The sequence below is a fragment of the Rattus norvegicus genome, chromosome 8 (genome assembly GCF_036323735.1).
Source record: "Rattus norvegicus strain BN/NHsdMcwi chromosome 8, GRCr8, whole genome shotgun sequence".
In the NCBI taxonomy this organism is placed as follows: Eukaryota; Metazoa; Chordata; class Mammalia; order Rodentia; family Muridae; genus Rattus; species Rattus norvegicus.
In genome coordinates, this window is record NC_086026.1 from 105,162,520 (window position 1) to 105,190,347 (window position 27,828).

Consider the following 27,828-nt stretch of genomic DNA (forward strand, 5'->3'; position numbering starts at 1 on the left):
ATGAGTAAGTTTTCCACGTCTCCAAGCTTCCCAGTCCTCATTTCTAACATCTGATAGCAATAGTAGCTCCTCATAAACTTGTGAAGATTCAGTGTCAAATTCTTAGGAGCAGCATGAGCCATTTTAAGTATTAATAGTATTAGCAGCCTAGTGAACTAACCACATTTAAAGACTATCCTGAGCCTTTATTAGCCAGTACAAAGACATCCAATATGTATAAAGGCTGAAAGTTAATGTGCATTCCATAGAGACAGCACTAACTGATCTTTGAGAAAGTGCTGGCTTTAGTTCCTAAGTCCTAAGGAACAGAGATGGCCTGATAGAAAATGGTCCACATATTAGATCTAGACAGACTTTACAAAAACACAGAGAACCACTCAAATATCTCAGATACACTAATTCCCCTGCAGTGCTGGAGACTGAAGTTAGGGCCTTGCACATGGTAACGAGTGCTCAGTCCTCTTTTCACCCCTCACTCCAGACAGTCTTGCTAAGCTGACCAGGCTGACCTGGGACTAGAGATCTCCCAGCCTCAGCAGCTAGAACTACTGAGCCATTAAAAATATTCTTTTAAAAATTACTTTTATGATTTTGTTGCAAATATGTTTTACTTATATGCATGTACGCACACCATGGAAGTGCAAGGCATTTGCAGAGGTAAGAACAGGGCATCGGGGGCCCCTCGCAAATGAACCACAGGTGTTTGTGAGCCACCACATGAGGGTGAGGAACCGAACTAGGGTCCTGAGCAAAACAAGCCAGTGCTCTAAACCCCTAAGCCACTACACCAGCTCCCTAAAAACACTCTTAAACTTTGTTAATAGTACATTCCATGTGAGAAGGAAAAATTTCAAATAAGAACAAAATTCTAGATCAAGTACAGAAGTTAATTTGTGCAAGTTTACAGTTTCTTAGCTTAAAATTTTAATTGACAGTATTTTTCTAATATATCTTAATCAGATTTCATATTGCCAATCTATAGATAATAATATTATTTAAGTAACCTAAAATAGTGATTTTTAAATTTTTTTTGGTGTCATACACCTTTAATCCCAGCACTCAGGAGGCAGAGGCAGGCAATCTCTGTGTGTTTGAGGCCAGCCTGGTCTACAGAGTGAGTTCTAGGACAGTCAGGGCTACATAGAGAAATCCTTTCTCAAACACACACACACACACAAAAAAAAAAAAAAAAAGGAAAAAAGAGAAAGAAAAATTGATTTATTCTGAGTTAGAATTTAATTTGCAGATTAAATAAAAAAAACTAATAAACTGAGCAGCATCCTATCATGGTTATCAAGAATTTTTCTAATATAACTATACTCATTTTTAACATTACGTCACATGTCATTCTTTAATTTTTTTAATTTTATTTTATGTGTACAAACACATGGTTTACATGTATATGTACCAGTTGTGTGTTTGGTGCCCACAGAGACCAGAATAGGGCACTGGATCCCCTGAAGCTGGAGAACTGTGAGCTGCATGGAGGCTGAGAAATGAACCTGGTCCTCTAGAGAAGCAGCCATCCTCCAGTCCCTTACTTCACTCCTTATTCTTCTGTTTGCATTCCAGTGTTCGGGAGGAATATTAATTTGTCCCACAAGGTGAGATACCTGGGACTTTTCTTCCCAAAGTCCTTTTCAGCAGCAGCCAGAACTCTGGGATGTTACCTTTCCCACAATGTCAAGGAACATTCAACCCTATTACTGTACTCTGCATCCTTAATGTAATGTAATTAGAAATTAAACTGAATAGTATCGAGAAGAACAAGATTTCAGTTGCAAATGCTCTAAGTCCATAGCAGTTTGAGAAATGGTCACAGATTCTCTGATATTGCTGTCACCAAGAGGTGGTGGAGAGGAGGCATCACTGTTCCCATCTGTCCTTCAACTCAGTGACCTGTGGTTCCTGTGGCCAGCAGATCTAGTAGAAATGATGCAATGTGACTCTGAAAGGCTTCCTTCAGGGTCTGCTTTCAACTCACCCATCTGATCACTCGGCATGCTGGGGCCACACTATTCACGGTCCTGGCTGATGTTCAGAAACCAGAGCTCTAACCTTACAAACAGGAGCTTTTTGCTTTCAGACACTAGTGTGACCTTTCCTTTAAATATATATATATATTATATATATAATATAAATAATAAATAATATATATGAGTTATAAACATTATACTGTTTATATTGTTACAACTTTTATTTGAGAACCAAGGTAAAGAAAATAGATATATCACAGAAAGCTTCATACCTCCTTCTGGTTATATTTGATAGCAAGTTTCAGACGACTTAAATTCATTCTTTCTTCTAGTAGTCCTCGTTTGTCAAGAGGCTCATCACTAGATGTATGGTTTAGGATAACTTCCAGTTCACGAGAATTCCGAGCTTGCGCAAGCAAATCTTTAGCAAACATTTTGCACTGACGGGCTAGCTCTTCATAGTCATTCCTACAAAATACACAGTCTGCTATTAGGGACGCCACTCCCACTGTTCAATGAGATCACATTACTAGAAATGACTTTTTCAGCAGTATTTAAATTCTGACAGGGCTACATAAGCTCTTCTCTACTCCTGCTAACATGGGAGATTGCTAGTGAAGAGTCTCCACAGCTTTGGAGAAACATGCTTCCTGTGCTCATAGTGATGATTTCAGGTGAGCATAGTATACTTTATAAACATTCTGAGAAATGCTTATAAAACTTGCTCAGTTTTTTACTTAACTCACTTCTCATTCTCTGTACAATGCTGTCTTAGGGTTTTACAGCTATGAAGAGACACTGTGACCAAGGCAATTCTTATAAAAAACAAAATTCAACTGGGGCTGCTGGCTTGCAGGTTCAGAAGTTCAATCATTATCATCAAGGTGGGAGCAGGGCAGCATCCAGGCAGAGATGAGCCTAGAGAAGCTGAGAGTTTTACATCTTCATCCAAAGACAGAAAGAAGACTAGCTTCCAGGCAGCTAGGATGAGGGTCTTAAAGCCCATGCCCACAGTGACACACTTCTTCCAACAAGGCCACACCTCCTCCAACAAGGCCACACCTCTTCCAACAAGGCCACACCTCCTCCAACAAGGCCACTCCTCTAAATAGTACCACTCCTTGGGCCAAGCATATTCAAACCACCACAGATGGCTAAAATATCCCTTGATACTAGTCATGTAAACAATAATAACAATGCTTTTGATATCAGTAGGTAATTTATAATGTTCAATTATATACAAAATATGTATGCTATTCTAATACTAAAAAAGACTTCTGACATATTTAAAGCACTCATTTGAGTGAAATCAAGTTTAAAAAAAAAAACACTAACTGCACCTCCTAAGGAACTCTCTTCAGAAGTGCTACTTTCTTTCTTTTTTTCCAATATTTCACCACATATATTTCTTCTTGTGCAGTGTAAGCCGAGAGTGCCATGTAAATGGTCACTGTGGATGTGGCAATTTAGTTACTCTTTACTCTCCGATCAAAGGAAGAAACCAACCAGTATGATCTCACCTCTACTGACTTCTGAAGGTTTACAGCAGTTAAAGTATTTTCCTTCTATGTATGAAGGTTAAAAGTCATTTTTTAATAAAATACAAGAACAACCAATTTTACCATAAGTAAAAGTAAAAACTGGGATTCTTTTTAAATTAGTCCAAAGTAGCATTTAGGGACTTAGTTGTAGGCCGCTGCACTGACACCTCGACAAACCAAAGTGTGGTTGGGTCTGGTTCTGTTTTGCTTTTCTTTTCAGCATCCAATGCTCACAGATTAAGTTCTGGAAATGTTCCAATTGTAAGGCAGGGATCTGTTTGGATTCCACCACAAGATGCTCCTTGGATTGAATGCTGGAGGGTGAGGCACATTTTGCTGGCCCCATGTTGACTACCTAGTAGTTATCAAGGTCAAAAAATTCGTCATCTTCTCCTTGGTATTCCATTCCCTGGAAATCTCCTCTACTGCATTTTCTAGACTTTACTGCTGTCTTTGAATAACTTATAAAACATATCCTTAACATAATTTGTGAGAAATGAAGTTTTAGTACATAATTCTTTATTAAACATCAATTACATTAAATTTATAACTCAGTTAACCAAAAATAAGTATGTTGCAAATAACTACAAGTCATGCACAGAGGCTGGTCGTTTGAAAATAATTATATTCAGCTCTTCTCTCAGGCAGAAAAAAATATGAGGCCAGGAAGGCATCCACTGCTTACTCTTTCCACAGGGTGACTGTGGTCCAGAAACTGGCTGTATAAAGTTACAACTCAAACCTCAACCTTTTCTTGAGAGGCAAACATTTTCTCATTCTTTACTACCTGAGAACAATTCACTGGGTTTCTTTGACAAATAGAGTATTTATTACATGCCTTCTGGCTTAGGAATATAACTGCAGGGGGAACATGCATCAAAGTGTTACAACAAAGATATCTCATCCTTAAACATTTAAGAAGGCTAGAGCAAATATATAATTTATTAATCTAATCTGTTTAACCTCTAAATAGATCATGAAATGAAAGATGATTGCCTGTATAGTTTAGACAGAGGTATATTAGTGACGAGAGAGTATCTTGCACCCTAATTATAACTTTATGGGTTTTGTCTGCCTCCTCTTTTTGTTTTTGGTTGTTTAAAGACTGGGTCTCTCATTGTGTAGCCCTGGCTGGCCAGGAATCACCAGGTAGACCAGGCTGGCCTTGGAACTCACAATAGTTCTTCTGTCTCCCCCATGCTGGGATTAAAGGTGTGTGTCTTTACCCTTGTCTCCCTTTTGAGACATAGTTTTGCTATGTAGCCCAGGGAGCTGGCTTCTCAATTACACTGGTCCTCTTGCTTCCGCCTCACACATGGTGGGACTGCAGCCATGTGCCACCACATCTTCCTTCAGTTTTAACTTGATGCTGGCATTAGTAAAACCATCTGGCTTTTGCAGACCTTTCTCTGCCTATTAAACACCAGGTTGAAATTAATGAGTTTTAAGATAACATTCAAATCTAACTTTATTTGTTCATGACTGTAATACAATCTTAGCAGTTGTTCAAATATATTTTTGGAATGAGTTATGTAGGTTCTAATTTATATAGAAACAAAAATAAGGTTAAATTAAGAAATTCTTTATATTTAAATAAAATGTATTCATAGCCTCATGTCTTAATAAAATTAAGTTTTTAACTATGTCTTGTGAGTTCATCAAAGTATACAGATGTTCTGGTGGTTTGAATATGCGTGGCCTTATTAGTAGGTGTGAACTTGTTGGAGGAAATGTGTCACTGTGGGAGTGGACTTAAGACTCTCCCCCTAGCTGCCTAGAAGTCAATCTTCTTCTAATGGCATTCAGATCAAGATGTAGAACTCTCAGCTCCACCCCCCTCCCCGACCCCATGCCATGACTGCCTGGATGCTTCCATGCTCCCACCTTGATGATAATGGGCAGAACCTCTGAACCTGTAAGCCAGCCCCGATTAAATGTTGTCCTTTATGAGTTGTCTTGGTCATGGTGTCTCTTCACAGCAGTAAAACCCTAAGTAAGACAGATGTCATATTGAGGTTTTTAAATGTAATGTACTTAAAGAATAGCAGTTCTAAACTTTAAAACTTACATGTAGGTTTTTCATAAGTCTCTGGACTCAGAACTTTCCAGAGCACATTATATATATATATGCTTGTATGAAGGCTAGTGAAAACTGTGAGTCTCTGATCCTGCTCCAGTAAGTGTTAACCTTCCAGATGGAGCAGAGCCACATCAGATGGAGCCTCACTGTGAAAGGAAAGCATTTATTCAGGCACAGTCCCTGTTGGCACTTTATAAACAAGAGCTGGCAAGAAGGCTCTACAGACACTCTGCCATGAGGATAATCTCCAGGGCTGCCTGGGGACTCAGTGGTCAAAGAGCAAGGACAGGGGAGGACTGGGCTAAGCAGCACCAAGATGTGTTCTTTAAACAGGGAAAGGAAATTCCAAGTGGCAACAACATTAGTCAGTTTATGAACAGATTGAGGCAGAAGAGTCCACAACAAAAGACATAACATACAACATCCATTCTTCCCCACCTGAATTCCACCTCCACAAGGCTGAGTTCCTTTAAGTCAGCACTAAGTTCAAACGCTCTCAGAATTGGATCCTCCTCTGTTAACATTATTAGAGCTGGACTGGCCAGACATCTATAGATATCAAGACGAAACCTGTGATAAAATTTAATTACACAATGTAAAAGAAAAAACAAACCCTTGTTTGTTTTAATCTGCAGTCTATAAACTTATAAAGTATAAAATATTTAAGTTTAACTATACATATGCTTATTTCAAGATATTTCTGTAAGAAGAAACACTTAAAACTTAAATATTTGGAGAACATACATTGGAAAATGTTGTCCACAGCTTTAAGTTACTGTCTCTCTTCAAACATTCAAAATTTGACTGCCTTGGTATATACATGCCTGTAGTTTCATCTCTCAGGCAGCTGACACAGGATTGAGTTTGAAGGTTACAAAGCAGGTTTCAGGCCAATCTGGGATGCATGGCAAGAACAACTCCATATGGCTGGAGGGGTCATAGGCCAGAGAGGAACGACTACTACTTACTGTACTACTTCTGTTGTTCGCAAACCAATAGAACTTCTAAGCTCTTGTCTACATCCTCATATGGGTGTATTACTCATACCTCATTAGAGAAGCTTCTTTTTGTAAAAGGTTGAAACTCTTTGAGAAACCCACAACTAGTCAAAATGCAGAACCAGGAGCTTTTGGATATATAACCCCACCTTATACAACTACAAGGCAACCCTTACACCTCAAATATGGGGGGAACACAGAAAGGGTAGGCAGAGAGACTATAAGAGTCGGTGGCCCAGACCCCTTCCTACAGACTGTCCTCTAGGTATGACAGTGAAAAATGCACCCATGAAATCTCAGTATGCCTGAACAAAACTGACACAATGACACCACCAGTGGATATGTCAATGTACAGAGGGGAAATCCCATATGGTCCCAGCCCTAGATAAAAAGCTGCAGGTAGCCAGTGCCTGCTGAGACCTGCTGAGACCTGCTGAGACCTGCTGAGACCTGTTGAGACCTGCTGAGAGAAGAATTTCCTCCAGGGATAGCTCCTGCATAGGATGTTCAATCCTGAATGGGCAGCCCTGGACACATGCATACAAGCAGCATTAAATGGACTCAGGAGAGAGAGAGAGAGAGAGAGAGAGAGAGAGAGAGAGAGAGAGAGAGAGAGAGAGAGAGAGAGAGAATAATAATTAAGAGATCATGTATTTAGGAGGAAGAGTACAGCAAGAGGCAGAAGGAAGAGGTGAGAATTGTGCAGATAACATGCTCAGGTAAAAAGTTCTCAAAAAGTAAAAATTAAGAAAGAATGACAAAACCCCATAATTTAGTTGTATTTATGACTTTTTGTTTCTCTTCAAATAAATGTTTACTGCTAAATTCATTTGTCAGCTGCCTAACTATATTAAGACTATAGAGTGCCCTGCCTCAAAGAAACAAAAATTCACTGATTATTCTTTTACATCTGAACATCTGAATTGTAGGAGAAATAGTCTATTTATAATTCCTCTCACATAACATTTCTGTTTGGAAAATGTGAACACACATACTTTAATGGTCTAATTTAAAACCAATATTTCTCCTTTCTTAATTTTATTTTTATTTATAGTTCATACTATCAAATTAAGTTAATTGAAATGATACCTACTTTGTGGTCTTTTCTTTTTTAAAAAAGAAAAATGATGGGGCTAGAGAGATGGATCAGCAGTTAAGAGCACTGACTGCTCTTCCAGAGGTCCTGAGTTCAATTCCCAGCAACCACATGGTGGCTCACAACCATCTGTAATGGGATATGATGCCCTCTTCTGGTGTGTCTGAAGAGAGTGACAGGGTACTCACTTATATAAGATAAATAAAATCTTTAAAAAAAGAAAAATGATACAAAAGTCCTTTTATAACAGAAAGTAAATTTCTATTCCTGAACCTACATAAATTTAAAGGGAATGTACTAGCAAATACTTAATATGATATGGATTTAATGCTTGCTAAGTTTTCCTCTCCCAGACCTTAAACTTCTTTAGCATCCTAGATATTTTCAACGTATGTCTCATTATGTCAGGTTACAATTTTGAAAGATTTTTCAACTAGTTATGAGTAAAATTACTCAGCTATATAGAATTCTTAACAACTGAGTGAATGAATCCCTTTATTCTCTGTAATTTAATAAATATTCCAATTTCAATAACAAAATAGGAAATAAACAAAAATTCATCAAAATTCTTTACTTATAAACATTTAAATATAATTTCTAGATCACAAATTTGGGAGATTTAATACACATATTTGTTTTGCATAAAAATTTAATGCACACTTGTCATTTTAGAGTAGACAACCAGGAACCTGAAGTGCCACAGTCCTCTGTGTGGTCACCGTATTTCAATGCGTCTCACTCTTTACTACAGCTGGTTTTCCATGTGATGGCTGTTCATGGACCTCCATCAATGAACACTTAAGTTGCTCCTAATTTGTTCCTACTATAAAAATGAAACAACAAATAGTCTTTAATTCTTACATTCTATCTACAGTTCAAACTGTTGGGCAAAAACAGCATACATGTCATATACTTTCAGTTTTATTGAAAGCAATAAAATAAAAAAGTGAATTTCCTGCATGCCTCTGTTATATTCACTGGACAGGCTCTGTCATCCTAAATGTGGCCAACTTAACAGGGAGCGGAACTGCAGGTATTCCGACCTGTATTTCTTCAGAAGCTCACCTGTCCTTTCAAGCTTTAGTTACACTTCTGTAAACTGCCTGCTCTTTACCCCATGTTTTCTGTTGCTTATTCTATAGTCAAGAGTGATTCAGATATCTTTTTCAGTTGGTTGTTTAACTTTTTATTTTCTTTGTAATGGATTTTTTTCTAGATAAAATTCTAAATTTATTGACACATTCCTCATTTAATCTATAGCTTTAATGTGTTACTTAGAAGCAAAATTAGTCTGCATTCATGAATACACAGGAGGCTGGGGCAAGAGAATAGCTTGAACTCAAAGCTAGCTTGCGTAATGTATTAAGACACCATATTAAAAAAAGAAAGAAAGAAAAACTACATTCAATTGTCTGTATAGCTTTTTTGCCCCATTACCCGGATTGGCCATGAGTTCACAATCTTTCTGCCCCAACCTTTCAAGTAGCTCAGATTATGGGCAGGTATCACCATATCTGCTTTATCTGCATCTAAGTATCCCTGTAGAGGCAATTGCCTGCACTATAACTACCCAAATATGCATAGATAACTATCTCTACACTGATTGACTTTATCAGACCATCCATGAACACAAGCAAGGCTGCACTGAAGCAGCACACATGCAGTAGGCATGTGATGCCAGAAACAGCCCACACTCACTCTGTGATCTTAGATTAATTTTCAGTCATGTTGACAAGTTTCATGAGCCTCCCATTGAGTTTAAGAAGCTATGGCTGAGATCTGCCTCAGTCCTTCCTACTCCCTGTTCAATAAAGAGCTGTAGTGAGGAATATTGAATGGCTGAGAAGCACCTAAAGAAATGTTCAACATCCTTAGTCATAAGGGAAATGCAAATCAAAACAACCCTAAGATTCCACCTCATACCAGTCAGAATGGCTAAGGTCAAAAACTCCGGCGACAGCAGATGCTGGCGAGGATGTGGAGAAAGAGGAACACTCCTCCATTGTTGGTGGGGTTGCAGACTGGTACAACCATTCTGGAAATCAGTCTGGAGGTTCCTCAGAAAATTGGACATTGAACTACCTGAGGACCCAGCTACACCTCTCCTGGGCATATACCCAAAAGATGCCCCAACATATAACAAAGACACATGCTCCACTATGTTCATAGCAGCCTTATGTATAATAGCCAGAAGCTGGAAAGAACCCAGATGCCCTTCAACAGAGGAATGGATACAGAAAATGTGGTACATCTACACAATGGAATATTATTCAGCTATCAAAAACAATGACTTTATGAAATTCATAGGCAAATGGATGGAACTGGAAAATATTATCCTGAGTGAGGTAACCCAATCACAGAAAAACACACATGGTATGCACTCACTGATAAGTGGATATTAGCCCAAATGCTCGAATTACCCTAGATGCACTGAACACATGAAACTCAAGAAGGATGACCAAAATGCAAATGCTTCACTCCTTCTTTAAAAGGGGAACAAGAATACCCTTGGCAGGGGATAGGGAGGCAAAGATTAAAACAGAGACAGAAGGAACACCCATTTAGAGCCTGCCCCACATGTGGCCCATACATGTACAGCCACCCAATTAGACAAGATGGATGAAGCTAAGAAGTGCAGGCCGACAGGAACCGGATGTAGATCGCTCCTGAGAGACACAGCCAGAATACAGCAAATACATAGGTGAATGCCAGCAGCAAACCACTGAACTGAGAATGGGACCCCCGTTGAAGGAATCAGAGAAAGGACACAAAGAGCTAAAGGGACTTGACACTCCATATGAACAACAATGCCAACAACCAGAGCTTCCAGGGACTAAGCCACTACCCAAAGACTATACATGGACTGACCCTGGACTCTGACCTCATAGGTAGCAATGAATAGCCTAGTAAGAGCACCAGTGGAAGGGGAAACCTTTGGTCCCGCCAAGGCTGGATCCCCAGTCAACAGGATTCTTCGGGGGGAGGGCAGTAATGGGGGGAGGATGGGGAGGGGAACAGCCATATAGAAGGGGAAGGGGAGGAGTTAGGGGGATGTTGGCCTGGAAACCGGGAAAGGGAATACCAGTTGAAATGTAAATAAGAAATACCCAATTTAATAAAGATGGGGGAAAAAAATAAAGAGCTGTAATTTTATCAGGTTTAAGCTGTAAACCTGTAACTCTGGACAAGAGAACCAAACACTGGCCTGGACAAAATGACCAAAGGAATACTGGCTTCTCAAGAGTGAGACAGCAGAGGACCAACCAGGAATGTCTGGAAATGAGAAAGCCACATATGTAATAACCTGTCTACAAATGCTTAGCTTATTAGACGATTACACACTTGTGGTAACATGTAAGTCTGGAAAAAGAAAAGACCTAAAGAGTATTAACAAGTTCTTAATGCAGGGTCATGTGTGAGAGCCACAAGCAACCAAACCATGCATTTAGACAATATTTGCCAAATGGTCCTAACATGGATACAGAAATTAGGCTCTGTTGTTTGTATGCACTGGGAGAGTTGCTAATAGCATGGTGTCTTGTTTTAAATGGTTAAATTCTCTGAAGTCAAAATGATCAATGATAACTTTATAAATATCCTAAGATCAGAATTTTATATTTTAAAAGGGTAAAACTTGGTTTGTTATTTTATACCTTATTAGAAATGAATTCTATTTTTCATTCCCTTAGAATTAAGGTAGCAGTTAATAGTTAAAAAAAATGGAATCCTTTGTATAAATGTACATAAAACAACACATTTAAAAATAATTCACAGATCAAGAGAATTTGTAGACAAGCCATACATTAAGAGAAAACATAGTATCCCTCCTTAAATCTGAAACTATCAAGAGCAGCAAACATTAACCTGATGGTCTCAGCTTGTAATACTCAACCTCCAACTATGTTTAACTACTTTACAAAAGTATGAAAGAACCATATTCTGAATAAAAACGGAGTATCACATTTTTGGTAATTAATATTTATTACCTAAACATTTCTTTTTTTTTTAAAGATTTATTTATTTCATGTATGTGAATACACTGTCGCTCTCTTCAGACACGCCAGACAGAAGAGGGTTATCAGGTCCCATTACAGATGGTTGTGAGCCACCATGTGGTTGCTGGGAATTGAACTCAGGACCTCTGGAAGAGCAGTCAGAACTCTTAACCACTGAGCCATCTCTCCAGCCCTTACCTAAACATTTCTAAAAGTATCACTGCATTTTTAACATTTCTATTTTATAGATAAGAAAATGACCAAAGATGTTTTTAAACGACGTGTCTCATTACAATGAAAACATCTTTGGACACCATGTATAATAATAACTAAGGCATGGTGATTTTTTAAATACCCTCTGCTGGCCTCAAATTTATGATCCTCCTTCTGCCTTACCATTCTAGGAAATGAGGTTACAGATGGCTGAGATGCAGCTGGTTGTTTAACTACCATGTCTAAGGCTGCCTATATCTCTCAATGCTGCTACAGTGAGTATCTAAACCATATACAAGACCCCGAAAAGGCTTACACTGGAAAGCTGACTTCGCAACCTACTTACAACCACACTTGTAATAAAACTGCCCATGAAGTGATCTTGTTCAACCTAAAGAAGGCAGGTCCTTTCTTGATGTCAACATTTCAACTGGGGAAATGGAAAGAGATGATAAATAGAAAAGATGTAATATAAATATGGTCAAGGAAAGAAAATACGAGGCAAGAAGAGTGCAAATATTTATTGAGAGGTTTTGTGGGCTGGAAAAATGGCTCAGTAGTTAAGAGCTCTCATTCCTCTGCAAAAGACCTAGGTTCAGTTTCCAGAACACATATTGTGGCAAAAAACAACATGACCTGTGAAGCTTGGGTCTTGGAACCGTGAGGAAGCATGGAAAGGGAATGAAAAGGAACAGACTACACTCACACAGGCACAAACACAGTGAAGCTGGGATCAGGCTGGGTTTTGCTATCTCTGGAACATCTCACACATTTAATATGTACAACATAAGGGAGGGACTAGCCACCCCCAGTAGGAGATCTCTGTAGGCAGCTGTCTCAGATCTCTCTCAGGCTACAAACACCTGGGAGGAGAAATCTGCAGTTGATAGTCTTTACACCTTCGTCGATTAAGCTGTGTTCTACCAGGACTCGTGGTACACACCTACAATCCAAGGACTCAAGAAAAGACAGAAGGATCACAGCTTTAAGATCAGCTTGAAGCCCTCAAGGTGAGTTCCAGGCTAGCCAGTGTGTAACGTATATAGCAAGACGCTACCTCCAAAAGCTAATAATGGCCATCATCGTGACGGCAGTAATGATGACCACATACCAGTAGTTTGTTGTTCTGTATAAGGTGCCAAGTGGTGCCCTTCCACTCTTGCTAATTTACCTCATGAACAAAAGAGCTAGAATCTGGCTTTCCTAAGTCACCCAAGCATATTTCTTAAAGTTGCACTGAAAGAACATTTCCCCCAAGTAAGTACCATTGACAAGTGCTCTGATACATTACTCTTCTATTTACCAAAACCTTAATTTCCTCACCTGGAATGTCTGAGGCTGTCCTTTTTGTTTTTCGCAGAACACAGCGTGCATTCACAGCCAACAGCATGGGGCTTGGGCAAAGCCACGTCCTGCTTCAGAAGCATTGTGAGGATCTCATAGTTGTTACGATGAGCAGCTAAAATAACTGGTGCAACATCCATCGTTGTTGAGTATTCCGGATTCTGAATTCGTTCCATAAGTTTCTGAAAAATATTCATATAAATGCCCAAAGGTTATTTATTATGACTTCAAAAACATATTTATCTAAAGGATGGAATAAAAGCAATATCAAATAAAGAACATAAGACTTATTTTAAGAATACATTTTACTTAGACCCATTATTTTAAAACTTTAACATTTCAATTCTAATTAACAGATGTTATATAATAAATGTGATCTTCAATAGGCAACATTCCTAACACTACAGTTCCATTGTACTAATATAGAAGCAAGAGCATCTAGAAAGATACTTTCAGAAAAGTATTAATACTTTTAAAAATTAATAGACACATGAATGATAGGGAAAGAACAAGAATTTTAGGAAAAGAATAAAATGGAAAAATGGTAAGAACAGCCACAGTATAAATGCATGAGAAAACTAAACTCTCCAACTGTGTGGCCTGCCTTGTCCTACAGGTAGCAATGAAGCCACTTCTTCATGCAGTCCAATCCTTGCCTAGTCTGCAGCCCGTCACAAATGAGCAAGGCCACTACCATCACAGTTAACACTTAGCGAGAGAGAACTGGAGCTGTCAGTCATTCATCTGCCTGAGTAATGCCCACCATGAACTGCAAAGCTGAGTGTAATTAGTAACTGTGAAGAAACTGAGGCCCAGAGAAGGGAATGTGGGGGAAGCACAGTCAGCCAGGAGCTGACTCCATCAAGGTCTGTGTGACTCGGGACCCTGAGCTCCTCCCACTGATTGGGACCTTAGGCCAATGATTGTATGAAATGAAGAGAAAACACTACAAGTTTAAGTGTGGGGATTAACGACGAGGCTGGCCATCTTATGACTACTGCATATCCTTTCCAATGCTCCTCACTTTTTTGCAGAGGTTTCCTTGAGAGCTGTTTGATTCCAGGGTAAGCTCATCAAGTTCACACTTTGGTAACTTATTAACATTGTAAAAGTAGTGTATACTCATTTTAAAATATCTGAAAAATACAGAAAAGCAGAAAGAAGAATAAAAATGCCCATATTCCTTCTACTCAAATAACATTTTATAGTACAGTATTTCCTTCTAGTCCTTTCTTTACTTCATCCCTTTTGAAAGACTCTCCTAGTGGGCTAAGCACCAGTGATAAAAACAACAGTTCTTGATAAAAGTAATAGTTCTTAATATTTCAGACATCAAAAGAATAATCTCATTGCCTGAGAGCCCAGGATCTTCAAGGGACAAAACCACGCACAGGATTTTACATGCAATTTAAGGAAGCTCAAAATCTGTGTTCAAGACATTCTGCGATGTAAATAATATTATAGCAAATATTGCTGTAAAAATAGCTTGTTACAGATTTAGGACTACCTCATTAGCATAGCCCCTCCCCTAGAAGCAGAAGTATAGGTTAAAAGGCCAGGAAAATTTTGAAGTTCTTGATAATGTCAAAATATTTTCAATAGTTTATATTATTGATAATATAGGGATGTATCCATTCCATAGTAAAGTTTGACTCACAGCAATGGCATGGTCATCCTTAATATGGGTGAAAAAGAATGACATTTTAATTTACTTTCTTTTAAATACTGGTTTGTTAATGTACTTCTCAATTATCTATTGGAGATTTCATATTCATGAATTTATGCAACAGTTATATAAAAGCCTAAAGTAGGTTTCATTTTCTCAAATGGTCAAAAAGAAAATTATATTTACTCCCAGGCTTAAAGTCGTAACTGAAAAGTGACCCTTCTGTTTACTATGAAGCATTCATAACTAGAACACCACTACTAGACATGTGTAAGATTAAAGTTTATAATTTCATTGCTTCTATCATGACCTACATATTTTCAAATAACCTGTACTTTAAAGTGAATAGTGAAGAGACAATTCAACAAGCCAAGGCTGCAAAATGAATTCACTTAAATAGTAAAATAAAAATATGCTAAAACATTTGATTGCATTTGTCTAGAAACAATAAAGCTGTTAAAAGGTGAATTTATAGCCATTGTAGGTATTCAGATAAAGACTGAGTAACCTTTACTTGTTAGAAGCAGAGCAGAAATGTCTTCACTGACAAGCTGGGCCTGCCAAGGCTTTCCATGCTGATCCAGTGCAAGGGGAATGACAGAATACTTAACACTGTTGTAGTGGCACATGGCCCTCCACCTCGCTCTGAAGAAAGGGAATGTGCTCAACGGCTAAAAGGCGGGGCAGGCATATAAAAATATAACAGTACTGCAGGATAGATGGTGGAGATAACAGTACTGCAGGACAGATGGTGGAGATAACAGTACTGCAGGATAGATGGTGGAGATAACAGTACTGCAGGATAGATGGTGGAGATAACAGTACTGCAGGATAGATGGTGGAGATAACAGTATTGCAGGATACATGGTGGAGATAACAGTATTGCAGGATACATGGTGGATATAACAGTACTGCAGGATAGATGGTGGATATAACAGTACTGCAGGATACATGGTGGATATAACAGTACTGCAGGATACATGGTGGAGATAACAGTACTGCAGGATAGATGGTGGAGATAACAGTATTGCAGGATAGATGGTGGAGACAACAGTACTGCAGGATACATGGTGGAGATAACAGTATTGCAGGATACATGGTGGAGACAACAGTACTGCAGGATAGATGGTGGAGATAACAGTACTGCAGGATACATGGTGGATATAACAGTACTGCAGGATAGATGGTGGAGATAACAGTACTGCAGGATACATGGTGGAGACAACAGTACTGCAGGATACATGGTGGAGATAACAGTACTGCAGGATAGATGGTGGACATAACAGTACTGCAGGATAGATGGTGGAGATAATAGTACTGCAGGATAGATGGTGGAGACAACAGTACTGCAGGATACATGGTGGAGATAACAGTACTGCAGGATAGATGGTGGAAATTGAGTGGGATTCTGTTATCTTTGGTCCTTCAGGGAAAGGATCTCTTCTCAGCCCTCTTTATTCAATTCTTGTGGTTTCTCACCACCATCTGAAGGGGTATTGTAGGAAAGTCACACTATGTTGCTGTTAAACTAGTTTTTAAAGTTAAGTGTGTGTGTGTGTATCTAAAGACTGAAACCTGGAGCTTGTGCATGATAGACAAACATACACTATTTACGACATCGGGCCCCCAAACCATAGGCCTTTGTAGTAGTCTAAATGAATATAAAATTTGTTTGGTTCTCTAAATATGTGTTATTCTGAAATCAATCAGCTGATAATCTAGCAGTTATTAAAACTGATTGTTTTGCTATACCCTCAACAAATGATAAATGTTAAAAATTCTTAAATTCAATGTACAAAATTATCTGATTTATAATTATCATTAACATTTCAATGACTACATTTCTACTGAAAAACCAATAAAATATAAAAGAAAAATCCTTAATTAGTTCAATCAATAAAAAATGACTGCTATAAAGTAACATTTGCTTAATTTTCCCTCTCTTTCCGTGTGTATTTTTAAGAAATTTTAGAAGATTTATTTATTTTATGTGGAAGAATGCTTCATCTGCACATGTCTAGGTACCATGTCCATGTAGTATCCAGGGCCAGATGAGGGTGGGGATCCCCTAGAACTGGAGCTGTAGATGGTTGTGAGGTACTGTGTGGATCCGGCTGGGAACTGAACACAGGGCTGCAATAACAGCAAGTGCTCTGAGGCACGGGGCCAGCTCTCAGCCTCCTTCCAAGTGTACTTTCACCTCCAGTGTTACATCCATATACATAGATATTTCACAATCCTCATCTAACTTAATAATTCTTATTTCTAAAACTCAGTTTTAAAATATTATCTTTATCTGGGTGTGGTGGTTCATACCTCTAATTCCAACACTTGAATGGTAGGGGCAGGAGGCTATCCTTGGTTATACAAGGAGATCGGGCGGTCTGGGATACATTAAACCTTCCCTCAAAAATATTTTTAGGTGATTTAAATTACTTCCTTGTATTCCACAGTTTATACATGTGATGGTTTATAATTTCTGCTTGACTTTCAGAGTGCTTGTTTTCTTTTCCTCTCCCTCCTATACTAGGAATGTAATCAAGGGCAGGCTAGGCAAGCGCTCTACCACTGAGCTAAATCCCCAACCCTTCCTTCCATTTTTTTATGGTTTCATCACTTATATTTCCTAAATCTACCTAGAAACAAATCTGTATTTTCAGCATCACCTGAACAATATACCAAATTAAAAATACTGCTTTGCAGTACTTTTGACAAAATATGTAAATATTAACTAATTTTTTTAAGTTTCCAGAAAGTTAGATTAATTATTATTGTCTCTACTTACTTCAAAGTAATATTTTACAAAGTGAAAATATCAATATTTTTAAAAACAAAATAAGCTGAGAAGGAGGGAGAAAAGATGGCAATGGGGCAGGAGATCCACTTTGGTTTAAAAATCCAAATGAATAAATATTTAAGAGTACTGACTACAATAGTTGGTCGTGATGATCGTTTTGGCCGATGGTTAAGTAGTATATCAACAGCTCCCACTACTTCAGAGTCGATTGCCACCAAAAGTGCATCTGCGGACTTTAAAAAAATAAAAGTTAAAAATGTGAACTACTTTTACTACTTCATGGTTATTTTAAAAGTCTTCAAACTGTATTATATACAGTAATATTGGGGCTTTTTAATGTATATTGTACAAGTAGTACATTTGCTTGCCAAAGTCAGTAGTACTTCTATGTACTACAACACCAACACTTCTATTCTGGTTTCAATGCACAACCTGGTAAAATAATGACTATTTCATAGAAGGGACTCCATATGGAAGTGCTGATCCATGCAATGTCCAAAGCTAAAAAAACAAAACAAAACAAAACAAAAAACCCTTCAAGGTATTTTCTCTTGAACCATGAACCAGAATAATTTTAAGGTTCCAATTTATTAAAGAAACGACCATGACCTATTAAGTAAAGGACTATGTTGGATGTAACATCAGTGCAATTCTGACAAGAGGGGAGGGTGGAAAAATACACAAAAGGAGAATCCTTCTATTCTCACCTGCAAAACATACACAGTAATAGACAGTTTGACACTGGTGCCAGCACTCTTGTTAAATACAAATCACAAAGAATCCAGTTACCAAAGCTGGCAGAGGTAGGAAAGAGTTTACAGTTCCAGTCCCCACCTGCTGTGCAGATGACTTCTAACCAGAGACGTAGTGAACAGACTCAGGACACAGGGCTCTGCACTGCTCTATAACAAAGCCTATGTGGCACTGGCAACCATGACACCAAGTTTTGGTTTCTTTGATTTTTTTTTAAACAACATAATAGCAGAATGAAAATGAAATAATGAATGATGATTTAATCTAAGAAAATGCTATGTCTGTTTTCAATCTGTACAATGTTAACTGATAGAACCTTTACTATTTTTATATCAGTCAATATTCTTGTTCCCAGGAATGAAACTATGGCAGATCTGTAGTATTCTTTACAGATCCATAGAATACTCTCCTTAATTAAATGTAAAAATAAGACTAAAAATGGCAGGCTTTCGTGGGATGTTGGAAATAGAATTGAACAATCCAAAGAAAGGGCTGGAGCTCTCATTAAACTCTTAGGAATCACCTATGCTTCCCTATAGGAAAAGCTTCCTCCATAGATGGGAAATTTAACAACTTGAAACTTTAGAGTTTGTTAGAGATGGCCCTAAAAAGTGCGAGCACCCCGCCTTTCAGCTTCATAATGCTTCTCTTCAATCAGTTGAAGCAAACAAACTTTTAAAAACAAGAACCTAGTATCCATTACAGATATTTTATTTACATTGTAATTTTAACCAATAACACTAACAACAATAATGCCACTGCTCTCAAACACCAGATAACTTCAATAATCTGAAATATGGCCATGAATTTATTTACAACTTAAAACAACAACAAGAACAACACCTTTAAAAAACAATAAAACAGAACAACCCAAGTCACAGAGTAACACGTGGGCATTAACTGCCAGAAGAGACAGGCCTAAGCACATCAACTTGGCTTTCCCAAGTATTCCTCAGATCTTTACTGATTAATAAACAGCTAGAGGGCTGGAGAGATGGCTCAGTGGTTAAGAGCACTGACTGCTCTTCCAGAGGTTCTGAGTTCAATTCCCAGCAACCACATGGTGGCTCACAACCATCTGTAATAAGATCTGGTGTGTCTGAAGACAGCTACGGTGTACATATTATACATAATAAATAAATAATCTTTTAAAAAATAGACAGCTAAAATAAAATCAACATAAAATGAGGAAAAGAGAATAAAACTAAAAGTTGATCCTGAAAAGAATAAAATACCAGTATAACAAAATCTGTCAAAACACAGCAGTCTGCAGACTTTAATGCAAGGACAAATTGTTAATAATTTTGGACTTTGTGAAACAAAGTAAAATTATTATAGTCTCAAAAACTCCAATTAATGAAGGTAATGTTAAATTATATCTAGACACACTATTCAGTAAAGGGTAAAGATGTATGTTAACATCCAGTGCTTAAAAGGATAAGCTTCAGCTATAAAAAGTATCTGTATTAAAAATTGTGTCATTAAAAAGTGGCCATTGGCTCATTCTATACAAAAGTATGATATTTAATAAATAAATGTTAGTTCTAAAGGAAAATATTTTAATTTTTAAGAAGAAATGTATTTGCCACACAGCCTTAAAAGCAGGCTGGCCTTGAACTTGTAAACCTCTTGCCTCCGATGTGTTGGGATTACTGGTATGAGCCATCACTCCCCATTTTAAGTATTCTCAAGGATTTGAAATCATACAATCCTCACTCGTTTTTCTCAATTTCTCAATAATCTGAGCATTTCCACTAAAACATATTCAACACACATACTTACTATGTCTTTGAAGGAATACTATATGTATCCCTTCTTGCCTCAGAACTTGCCTAGCAACTCCCACAGCTTCCTCCCACTCAGTGCTCAAAGCTAGTTCTTTCTAAACTTAACTCCCACTGCGCGGCACACAGTAACGCTCTGGGATACTCTGTAAGAACCAGGTCCTTCCTCCACCGGAGCGTCAGTCCCACATAGCCCGACTGTCAATATTCTCAATTGATGTACATCATGGTCCCTAAATCTATCAGTACTATACTTTGAAAGTCCCATGACTTTTTTCTCTCCCTTTGTGTCTTAATTTCTAAGCAAAAATTAATTAATTAATTAATTAATTAATTAACTAAAATTTCCCTTTGGCTTTCACATCACCATTCAAACTAACCAAAAACTGTCAATAACTCATTTGATCTTTTAAAATACAACACCCTCTTTCCAGTGCCCTTTATTAAACATAAATGCTCCCCAAGAATGACTCCATGGTACTCTTTGCTCTGTAGTACCAGCCATTCTAAAGATATACAGGGTCACCATCCTTTTTATGACCCCTTGGTAATTGTCAGACAGCCCCAAACAAGCAAAGTTAGAGCCTGGAGATTGTACTCCTTCCCATCAAGCCTGACCTCTCTTCTCATTTGCTAGTTTTCTCTCCTAGTTACCCACATTTAAGATTAATAAAGCTCTTGGATTCCTCAAGCCCCCTTCATGATAGCTACGATCTCTCTTACAGCCACTCTTCCATTCACACCTTAATGTTCACCTGAAGTACTACAAAAATTGCTCACATGGGCCCTCCTGATCTTCCTAGTCTTGTCTTAGCGTGATTACTATGTTCGTCTATCTAAAACACAATACATCTTTCACACTTCTATCAAAACGCATCAAAGATACCTTACTATAACATAAAACACAAATATTCACCCTCCCATTCAAGGCCTTTCCTATCAGTTTTATTTCAGCCATTTTCCTGAGAATTTCCTTTATATTACAAACCCAGTATTTTGTTTTAAAGACTGAATTCAATACCTCAAGAGACACATTTTACATATCTGCATACATTCTTTCCTGAATCCCTTGTTCCTCAAATACCTCTAAGTACTTGAGAGTAGACTTAGGTAACAGGAAGAACATGGGCTCTAGGGCCAGAACCCAGGTGCGGATTTCAAATCTGTCATTTACAGAGTAACTCTAGACAAGTCAATTATCTTTCTGAGGATCAGAAAGTCAAGCCCACTGGCACAAAACAGCACAAAGTTAACAATGTAAATATTTTTTATTTTTAAATTTTATTTTACAAACATGAGCGTTTTATCTTCATGTATGTCTGTTGTCTGTGAATCACATGTCTGTCTTGTGCCCTTAAAGGCCAGACGGGGGCACTGGATTTCCTGGTATTAGAGTTACAGAGAGATGGTAAAAATTGAACCAAGGTCCTCTATAAGAGCAAAGGCTGCTCCTACCCATTGAGCCATCTTTTCAGCCTAATGCTACTATTTCCAGGACGAGCTCAAAAGACATTTTTCCAGTGAAATCTTTGTTAAAATGTTTAAAATGTATTTTTTTAGGTGAGTGGTGGTGGCACTTGGGAGGCAGAGGCAGGTGGATCTCTGAGTTTGGGGACGGCCTGGTCTATAGAGCAAGTACCAGGCTACACACAGAAATTGTCTCAAAGGTGAGCAGCATGTGCATGTGAATGCGGGTGCTCATAGAGGTCCAAAGGCATCAGAGCCTCCCACAGCTGGAGTTATGAACTACTTGATGTAGATACTGAGAACAGAACTAGAGTCCTCTGCAAGAGTAGCAAGTGCTTCTATCCATCAAACCGTTTTTCCTGTTTCCATATATTAAAAAAAATAAATAAAAATAAGAGCCTCCTCCACCCCTTCAGTGCCAGGAATCAAATGCAGGGCTTCACACATGCTACACAGAAGCCAGTTTTCTTGATTGTTCCAACCCACAATAGTTTATTATTATTATTATTATTATTATTATTATTATTGCTAAGACATTTATGATGAAGTGCAAACATTTAAGTATAATAGGGCTTTTCAAAGCAGCTCTACTGACATGAGGGTGAGATATGCTTTGGATGTTGTTGTACTAGCTCCCTGTGTGTTGTGGTATGTGCAGTAACATCAATAGCACTTACCCACAAGATAATCTGCCCACCAACTGTGAAACTAAAAATGTCTCCGGATACTGCCAAATATCCCTTGGTGCAGGCAAAGTTATTTGTTTGAGAACCACAGATACAACCCAAGATAAAACACCAAGTTTCCAGTTTTGTAACTGCAAACAATACACAAGCATCAAGCATTGTTACAACTCAGTACATAAAATACAGCCTTAGCTTTAAATCCCTTTGTAATCCACATGTGCGTTAGCTGTCTACTTAATTTTAAGATCCACTGGGAAGAAGGAAAATCTCTCTTACCCCTTTCCACCATCACAAGCAGCCAAAGGTCTCTGACATTTGTTGACTGACAGAATGAGACACAGGTAACTCAGACAGAATATGGAGAACTGGAAGGCGCATGGGGTTTGCAGTCAGAAGGTTAAATTCAAACCTTAGCTTTGCCTTTACTGATTTTATGACTCTGAGCCTTAGTTTTCTAATCTATAAAATAGAGTATCTGGATAGTCTGACTGTGATGTTCAAATGTGATCAAGAATATGAAAGAACCATGTGCACTGCAGAATTATTAGATACACAAAAACTGTGTATGTAAATATCGTTATTGCACCATAGCATTTCTTATCCCAAATCATCAGTGGCTTATTTCTTTATAACCTTAATTCCTAGGTAACTGAAGCTTATGCCTTTAAGTGTTTAACTTTAAATTTTAAATAATTTTAATGGGAGTTTTCTCCTTTTATAAGACACACACACATACACACGCACATACATACATACATATATGTGCTTTCATCTAAGGTGTTAGCTAGTGATATAATTTAACTTCCCTTACTGATGCTAACCCACTGTTAGAAAGCATAACCACCAAGCAGACATGCAGTGCTAACAATCTCTAATGAAGCAGTGTGAGTGGTCCCAGGCGTCATTTTGTCCAGCTACTGCTCTAACACCCCTTTCACTGCCTTTCTTTATTCTCTTCAGATGAGAAAAATAAAGAATTAAGTTAAAAATGAAATCTAAAATGAAAAAATATAGACTTTAAAGATGTGCTTTTCAACTACATTTAACTTTAGCAAAATTATTCTAGCAGCTCAGAAGCCCTTTGATTTAGTTTCTCGTATTCTAGAAAGCTAAGTGACTGGACACCCAATTCCCTTTTCTATACGGTGTGTGTGTGTGTCTGTGTGTCCGTGTGTCTGTGTGTGTGCACATGCATATATATATATACATATAGGCTTATATATCAGTCATGATACCATATTATAATATAAATAATAAGGATGTACCAAAAATCACCTACAGTAACTAAAACAATATGCTGTGAGTGCTTCCTGATGTAACTAAAAGGCTCTGCCTCATTACAGCTATAACAGAAGAGCCAGAGTTCCTATGCTATTTATCATGAGTGAGCCAAAAAGGGACAGGAAATGATGCTATTATTAGATTATATCTTCAAAATGTACATGCATGTCTGCTTCTCTACCTTAACTGATACAAAGACAAATGGAAAGTTCTACCCTCTCCGGTTGTAAAACACAGACCATTCATCTTTAGATGAAAGCAAACACTAAATTCCAAACAAAGAGGAAAACATAATAAAACTTAGAAAACCAAATTGAACTATAAACTGTTTTGTGAGGAACATTTATTCATGTGCCTATAAATAACACAGGTCACAGAAAAAGTCCTGTCCCCTGGCACTTCTAGAACACTTGTACTATTTTTAGGTATATAATACAAATAGTAATCCTATCAGTAATAAAAATAATGTCGTCATTAATAATTCCTGATAGTTTACTTCCGTCTAATGTTGGGAAAGGAAGCAGAAAAAATATGAATAAATTTATAATGTTACATTTTAAAAAGCTTACTCGGGTTTGCTTTGTAAACTTTTTAGTGGCTTAAAAATAAGTAGAAGATGAAAGACAGAGGAAGAAAGGAAACTGAAGCAAAGGAAAGGAGAGTAAGCTAGAAGGGGCATGAAAGCAAGGCACAGCTAACATTTCTTAGGAGCTACTGGATAAAATCATCTAGCCTTGTACCTGACAACCGTAGTCCAAAAGCAGCTGCAGTATATCCAAGCTTTCGTTTTCAATAGTTATGGTAACAGCATTTCTCCCAAGCACATCTACGCAATTTATGTTCAAGTCACCTGAACTGTTTTCCTCCAAAATCTTTTTAACCATATAATAGTCACCTAAATAACAATATACAAACATAATTTAATATTTAAGACATTAAGCAAGAATTCTATAAAGAAAATTTTATCCTGCTGAATTAAAAGATTAAAAATACCTAAACTTATTTTTGCTTTGCATGTGGACATGTGCACAGAAAATGTGAACATTTCCTGGAAAAAAAGTATATCTTGATAAAAATAATACAGATACAAGCAGCAAATATAAAACAGGAGTAGAAAAAGATAAATGTGTAGCATGTAATAAAAATCTCTAGTTTAAAATTCTTAACCTGATGGTATAAGGAGAAAAACTTACACAAGATAAGTAAAACAGTTTAATATAGAATACCCCAAAATACAGACTGGCAGCTACTACAGAAAAATAAAATGAAACTTAAAAAGAAATTAGTTTTAGATCTCAAATACATACACATTTACTCATGTATCAGATTGATTAAAATGGAGACCAGAGGTAGAAGATATTAGAAAGAGGAAAAGCATACATTTAAAACGTGATATGAACATGACCGTATGTACAATAAGGGCACCTAAATGTTCTTACTCCTCCCTCCTCCCTCCCCTCCCTCCACACCTCTTTCCCCTCCCTCCCTCTTACACACACACACACACACACACACTTACACACTCTCACACACATGTGCGCGCGCCATCTTGTTAAGGAAGATGAGGTGTAGAGTATTAATAATCAGAAAACACTCAGCTCACAAAAAGCCAAGTTGAGCCTATTATGACTACTTGATCTACCAGGAGCAGGTAGGTTGTCTTCTGCCACCACAAAATTGTCATTCCATGTGAGGAAAATGGGAATTGCTGTCACCAAAGGCCTATTATATTTGCCCACTAATGAGACTGTGAGGGGGGGAAAGTAAAGAAATAAAACCCAAGGGCAACTCTCCTTAGAGAAAGACAGCAGTGGGATAGTTGTTTCATTTTACTTTTGTAAACACAAAACAAACGGTTTTACATGTAGTTCCTCTTTAGATGTCTGTGAGTAAGATTGGACAGGATGATCAGAGTGAAAACTGGAGGGAGAGAAGAAGAATTTCATGATGCACAGAGAGAAAACATTAGACTAAATGAGTAAGAAAAACAATATTGCAACTAAGGTAGCAGATTTCATTTGTGAAAACTGAAAGCTTTCTATTATTTGCAATGTCTGCTAACAGTCCCTGTATATTTTAAAAGCTGAATAATAAGTCTTCTTGACAACACATCTCCTTAGGTCTCTCAAGAATAAAAAAGTAGTCATGAAATAACTCTCCCATAGCATCAATTAACATTTAAATCCCACTGATGAAGTGATGTTCTTAACTCTTCAGCTATACCAAGAGTGGCCAAATAATCCAGTAATCACTACTGCTAAAAAGTAACATTTAAAAATACTTCAGATAAATCTGACTCTAAGCATAGGGACAGGAAAATGCTACCCATAAAGCTTACTCTGCTATTCGGGCATATCCAGGGGATCTACATCTAAGGTTATTTAGTCTCATTAATTCTGCCATACTTTCAGCCACTTCTTAACTGTTCCTTCATAACTACAGTTTATATTTGCAAGTCATTTAAGCGATGTATCGTAGAGACAAGAAAGCTGTTCACTGTGAGGACGAATACACACTGTAGGAAAGAGGCAGCTAACAGCCCAGATGCCAGTAACAATGCCTGCTATGCCACATGATGTTGTTCCTGCCTAGGGAAACTGCTTGCAAGTCACATCTCCTGTCATGATATAGTTGTTCTTAAACTTTAATTTTATTTGTGTGTCTGTGAGAAGTATATGTGTGAATATTCCTGTCTATGTGGGTTCCAATGAGGGGCCTGGAGGTCCAGGATAGGCTTCCTCTACCTCCACCCTATCTCCCCAGCCCCTGCCAGTGGAGATCTCTCCCTGAGCTCAAAGTTCACTGATTGGCTAGACTGGCTCCCACCAAGCTCCAGGGATTTGCTTGCCCAGAGTTACAGACTCTTCAATACACTCTGCTTTTTACATGGAAGCTGGACAGTCAAACTCCTACCTTCAGGCTTGCACAGCAGGCACTTTATCTGCCAAGCTACCTCCCCAGCCACTAGATACTTGTCTTTGTTCAACAAAGAAAAAAGAAATATTTTTTTCAGTCGACTCCATAGCTACTGCACCAATGCAACAGCAAGTCACCTCAGCCCAATCTCTAGAGCATCTCCCATGCTCATTTCCCTGTCCCTGTGACACAGCTAACCCTCATCCAAACCGATACCACCCTTCTGGGCAGTGAAAGACTCTTGACTGATATGCCTACTGAAAAGTTTTCTCTTTGACCAAATCCTAAGCAAGCTAATGCTTCTTTCCCCCTCCCTACCAGGCTTCAATCATAGCCCATGAAGACTTGGACAAAACATTAACATGCTTTCTAACAGCTCTAGGTTGGATTACTAGCTTGACTCTCTGTAAATGCATTCCCTGGAAAAGTCATGGCTGCCAATGTGTCACTCTCAGTTCATTTGAGCATTGAAGATGGAGGCCTGTTTACTGGCCCTTCTGAAAGGATAACCATCTAAGCCCCCTTAGTGCCAGATAGCAAGTCCACATTGGTTTCCCATAAATCAAGCACCCACTTTTTGTAAATTTTCCTTGCTGCTTTATAATTTTTCACTTCCCTGAAGCCCTACTCACACTCCTCTCTAACCCTTTAAACAACTAGTTTCCTTTATCCAAAATGAAGTTGGATTCAGTTCACACTGGGTTCTTTTCTGTGTTACTCATACAATGCTTTATACTTTAACAAAGGGGGTCAACAAAATTGTTCTGAAAAAGGGCCAGGCACTAAAATTTGCTACGTTTTGTGGGACATGGTATCTCAGTCACAAGTGTACTCAGACCCTTTCGCATCAAAGCAGACATAGAGCATATGGAAACTAATGAGGATGTGTTCCAATAAAACTTTTCATAGTTCATAGGATTTTCTTGTTATAAAACTTTTCTTTTAATTAGAAATATTCCCAAGTACTTAAAATATAAAATGTAAAAGCCAGACTTAGCTCACAGGCTTTGCAAAAAGAGTTAGATTTGGCTTAGGGATCAGTTAATCACCCATGTTCTAGCCCTTCCTCTTCAATCCATTCTGTTAAGTTCAAAGCATATTAATCTTAAAACTTGTGGCTTTCTAACATCCTCAATGGACACAAATTTTACTGGGCTCTATGAAATCCACTGGAAACTGGGCTAGCTATACTATATGTGATAATATGTATCTCAATGATAAATTTCCTCTGCCCA

The 27,828-nt window shown here is 37.9% G+C and overlaps 1 protein-coding gene across 8 annotated transcripts in view; it reads right to left on the reverse strand.

The window, feature by feature from the left end:
- The window catches only part of Trpc1 (transient receptor potential cation channel, subfamily C, member 1), a 50,912-nt gene that overhangs the window by 19,589 nt on the left and 3,495 nt on the right, over nucleotides 1-27,828 (reverse strand). For 2 of the 8 annotated variants that reach the window (NM_001413355.1, XM_063266253.1), the window contains exons 2-6: nucleotides 24,418-24,572; nucleotides 17,838-17,939; nucleotides 13,223-13,425; nucleotides 6,036-6,167; nucleotides 2,249-2,444 (exon numbers count right to left, since the gene is read on the reverse strand). In NM_001413355.1, the coding sequence (NP_001400284.1) occupies nucleotides 2,249-2,444; nucleotides 6,036-6,167; nucleotides 13,223-13,425; nucleotides 17,838-17,939; nucleotides 24,418-24,572 (788 nt within the window). Of the gene's footprint in view, nucleotides 1-2,248; nucleotides 2,445-6,035; nucleotides 6,168-13,222; nucleotides 13,426-14,267; nucleotides 16,786-17,837; nucleotides 17,940-24,417; nucleotides 24,573-27,828 lie in introns of those variants that run through there. The other 6 variants (NM_053558.3, XM_063266254.1, XM_039082220.2 and 3 more) reach the window with 4 other exon arrangements.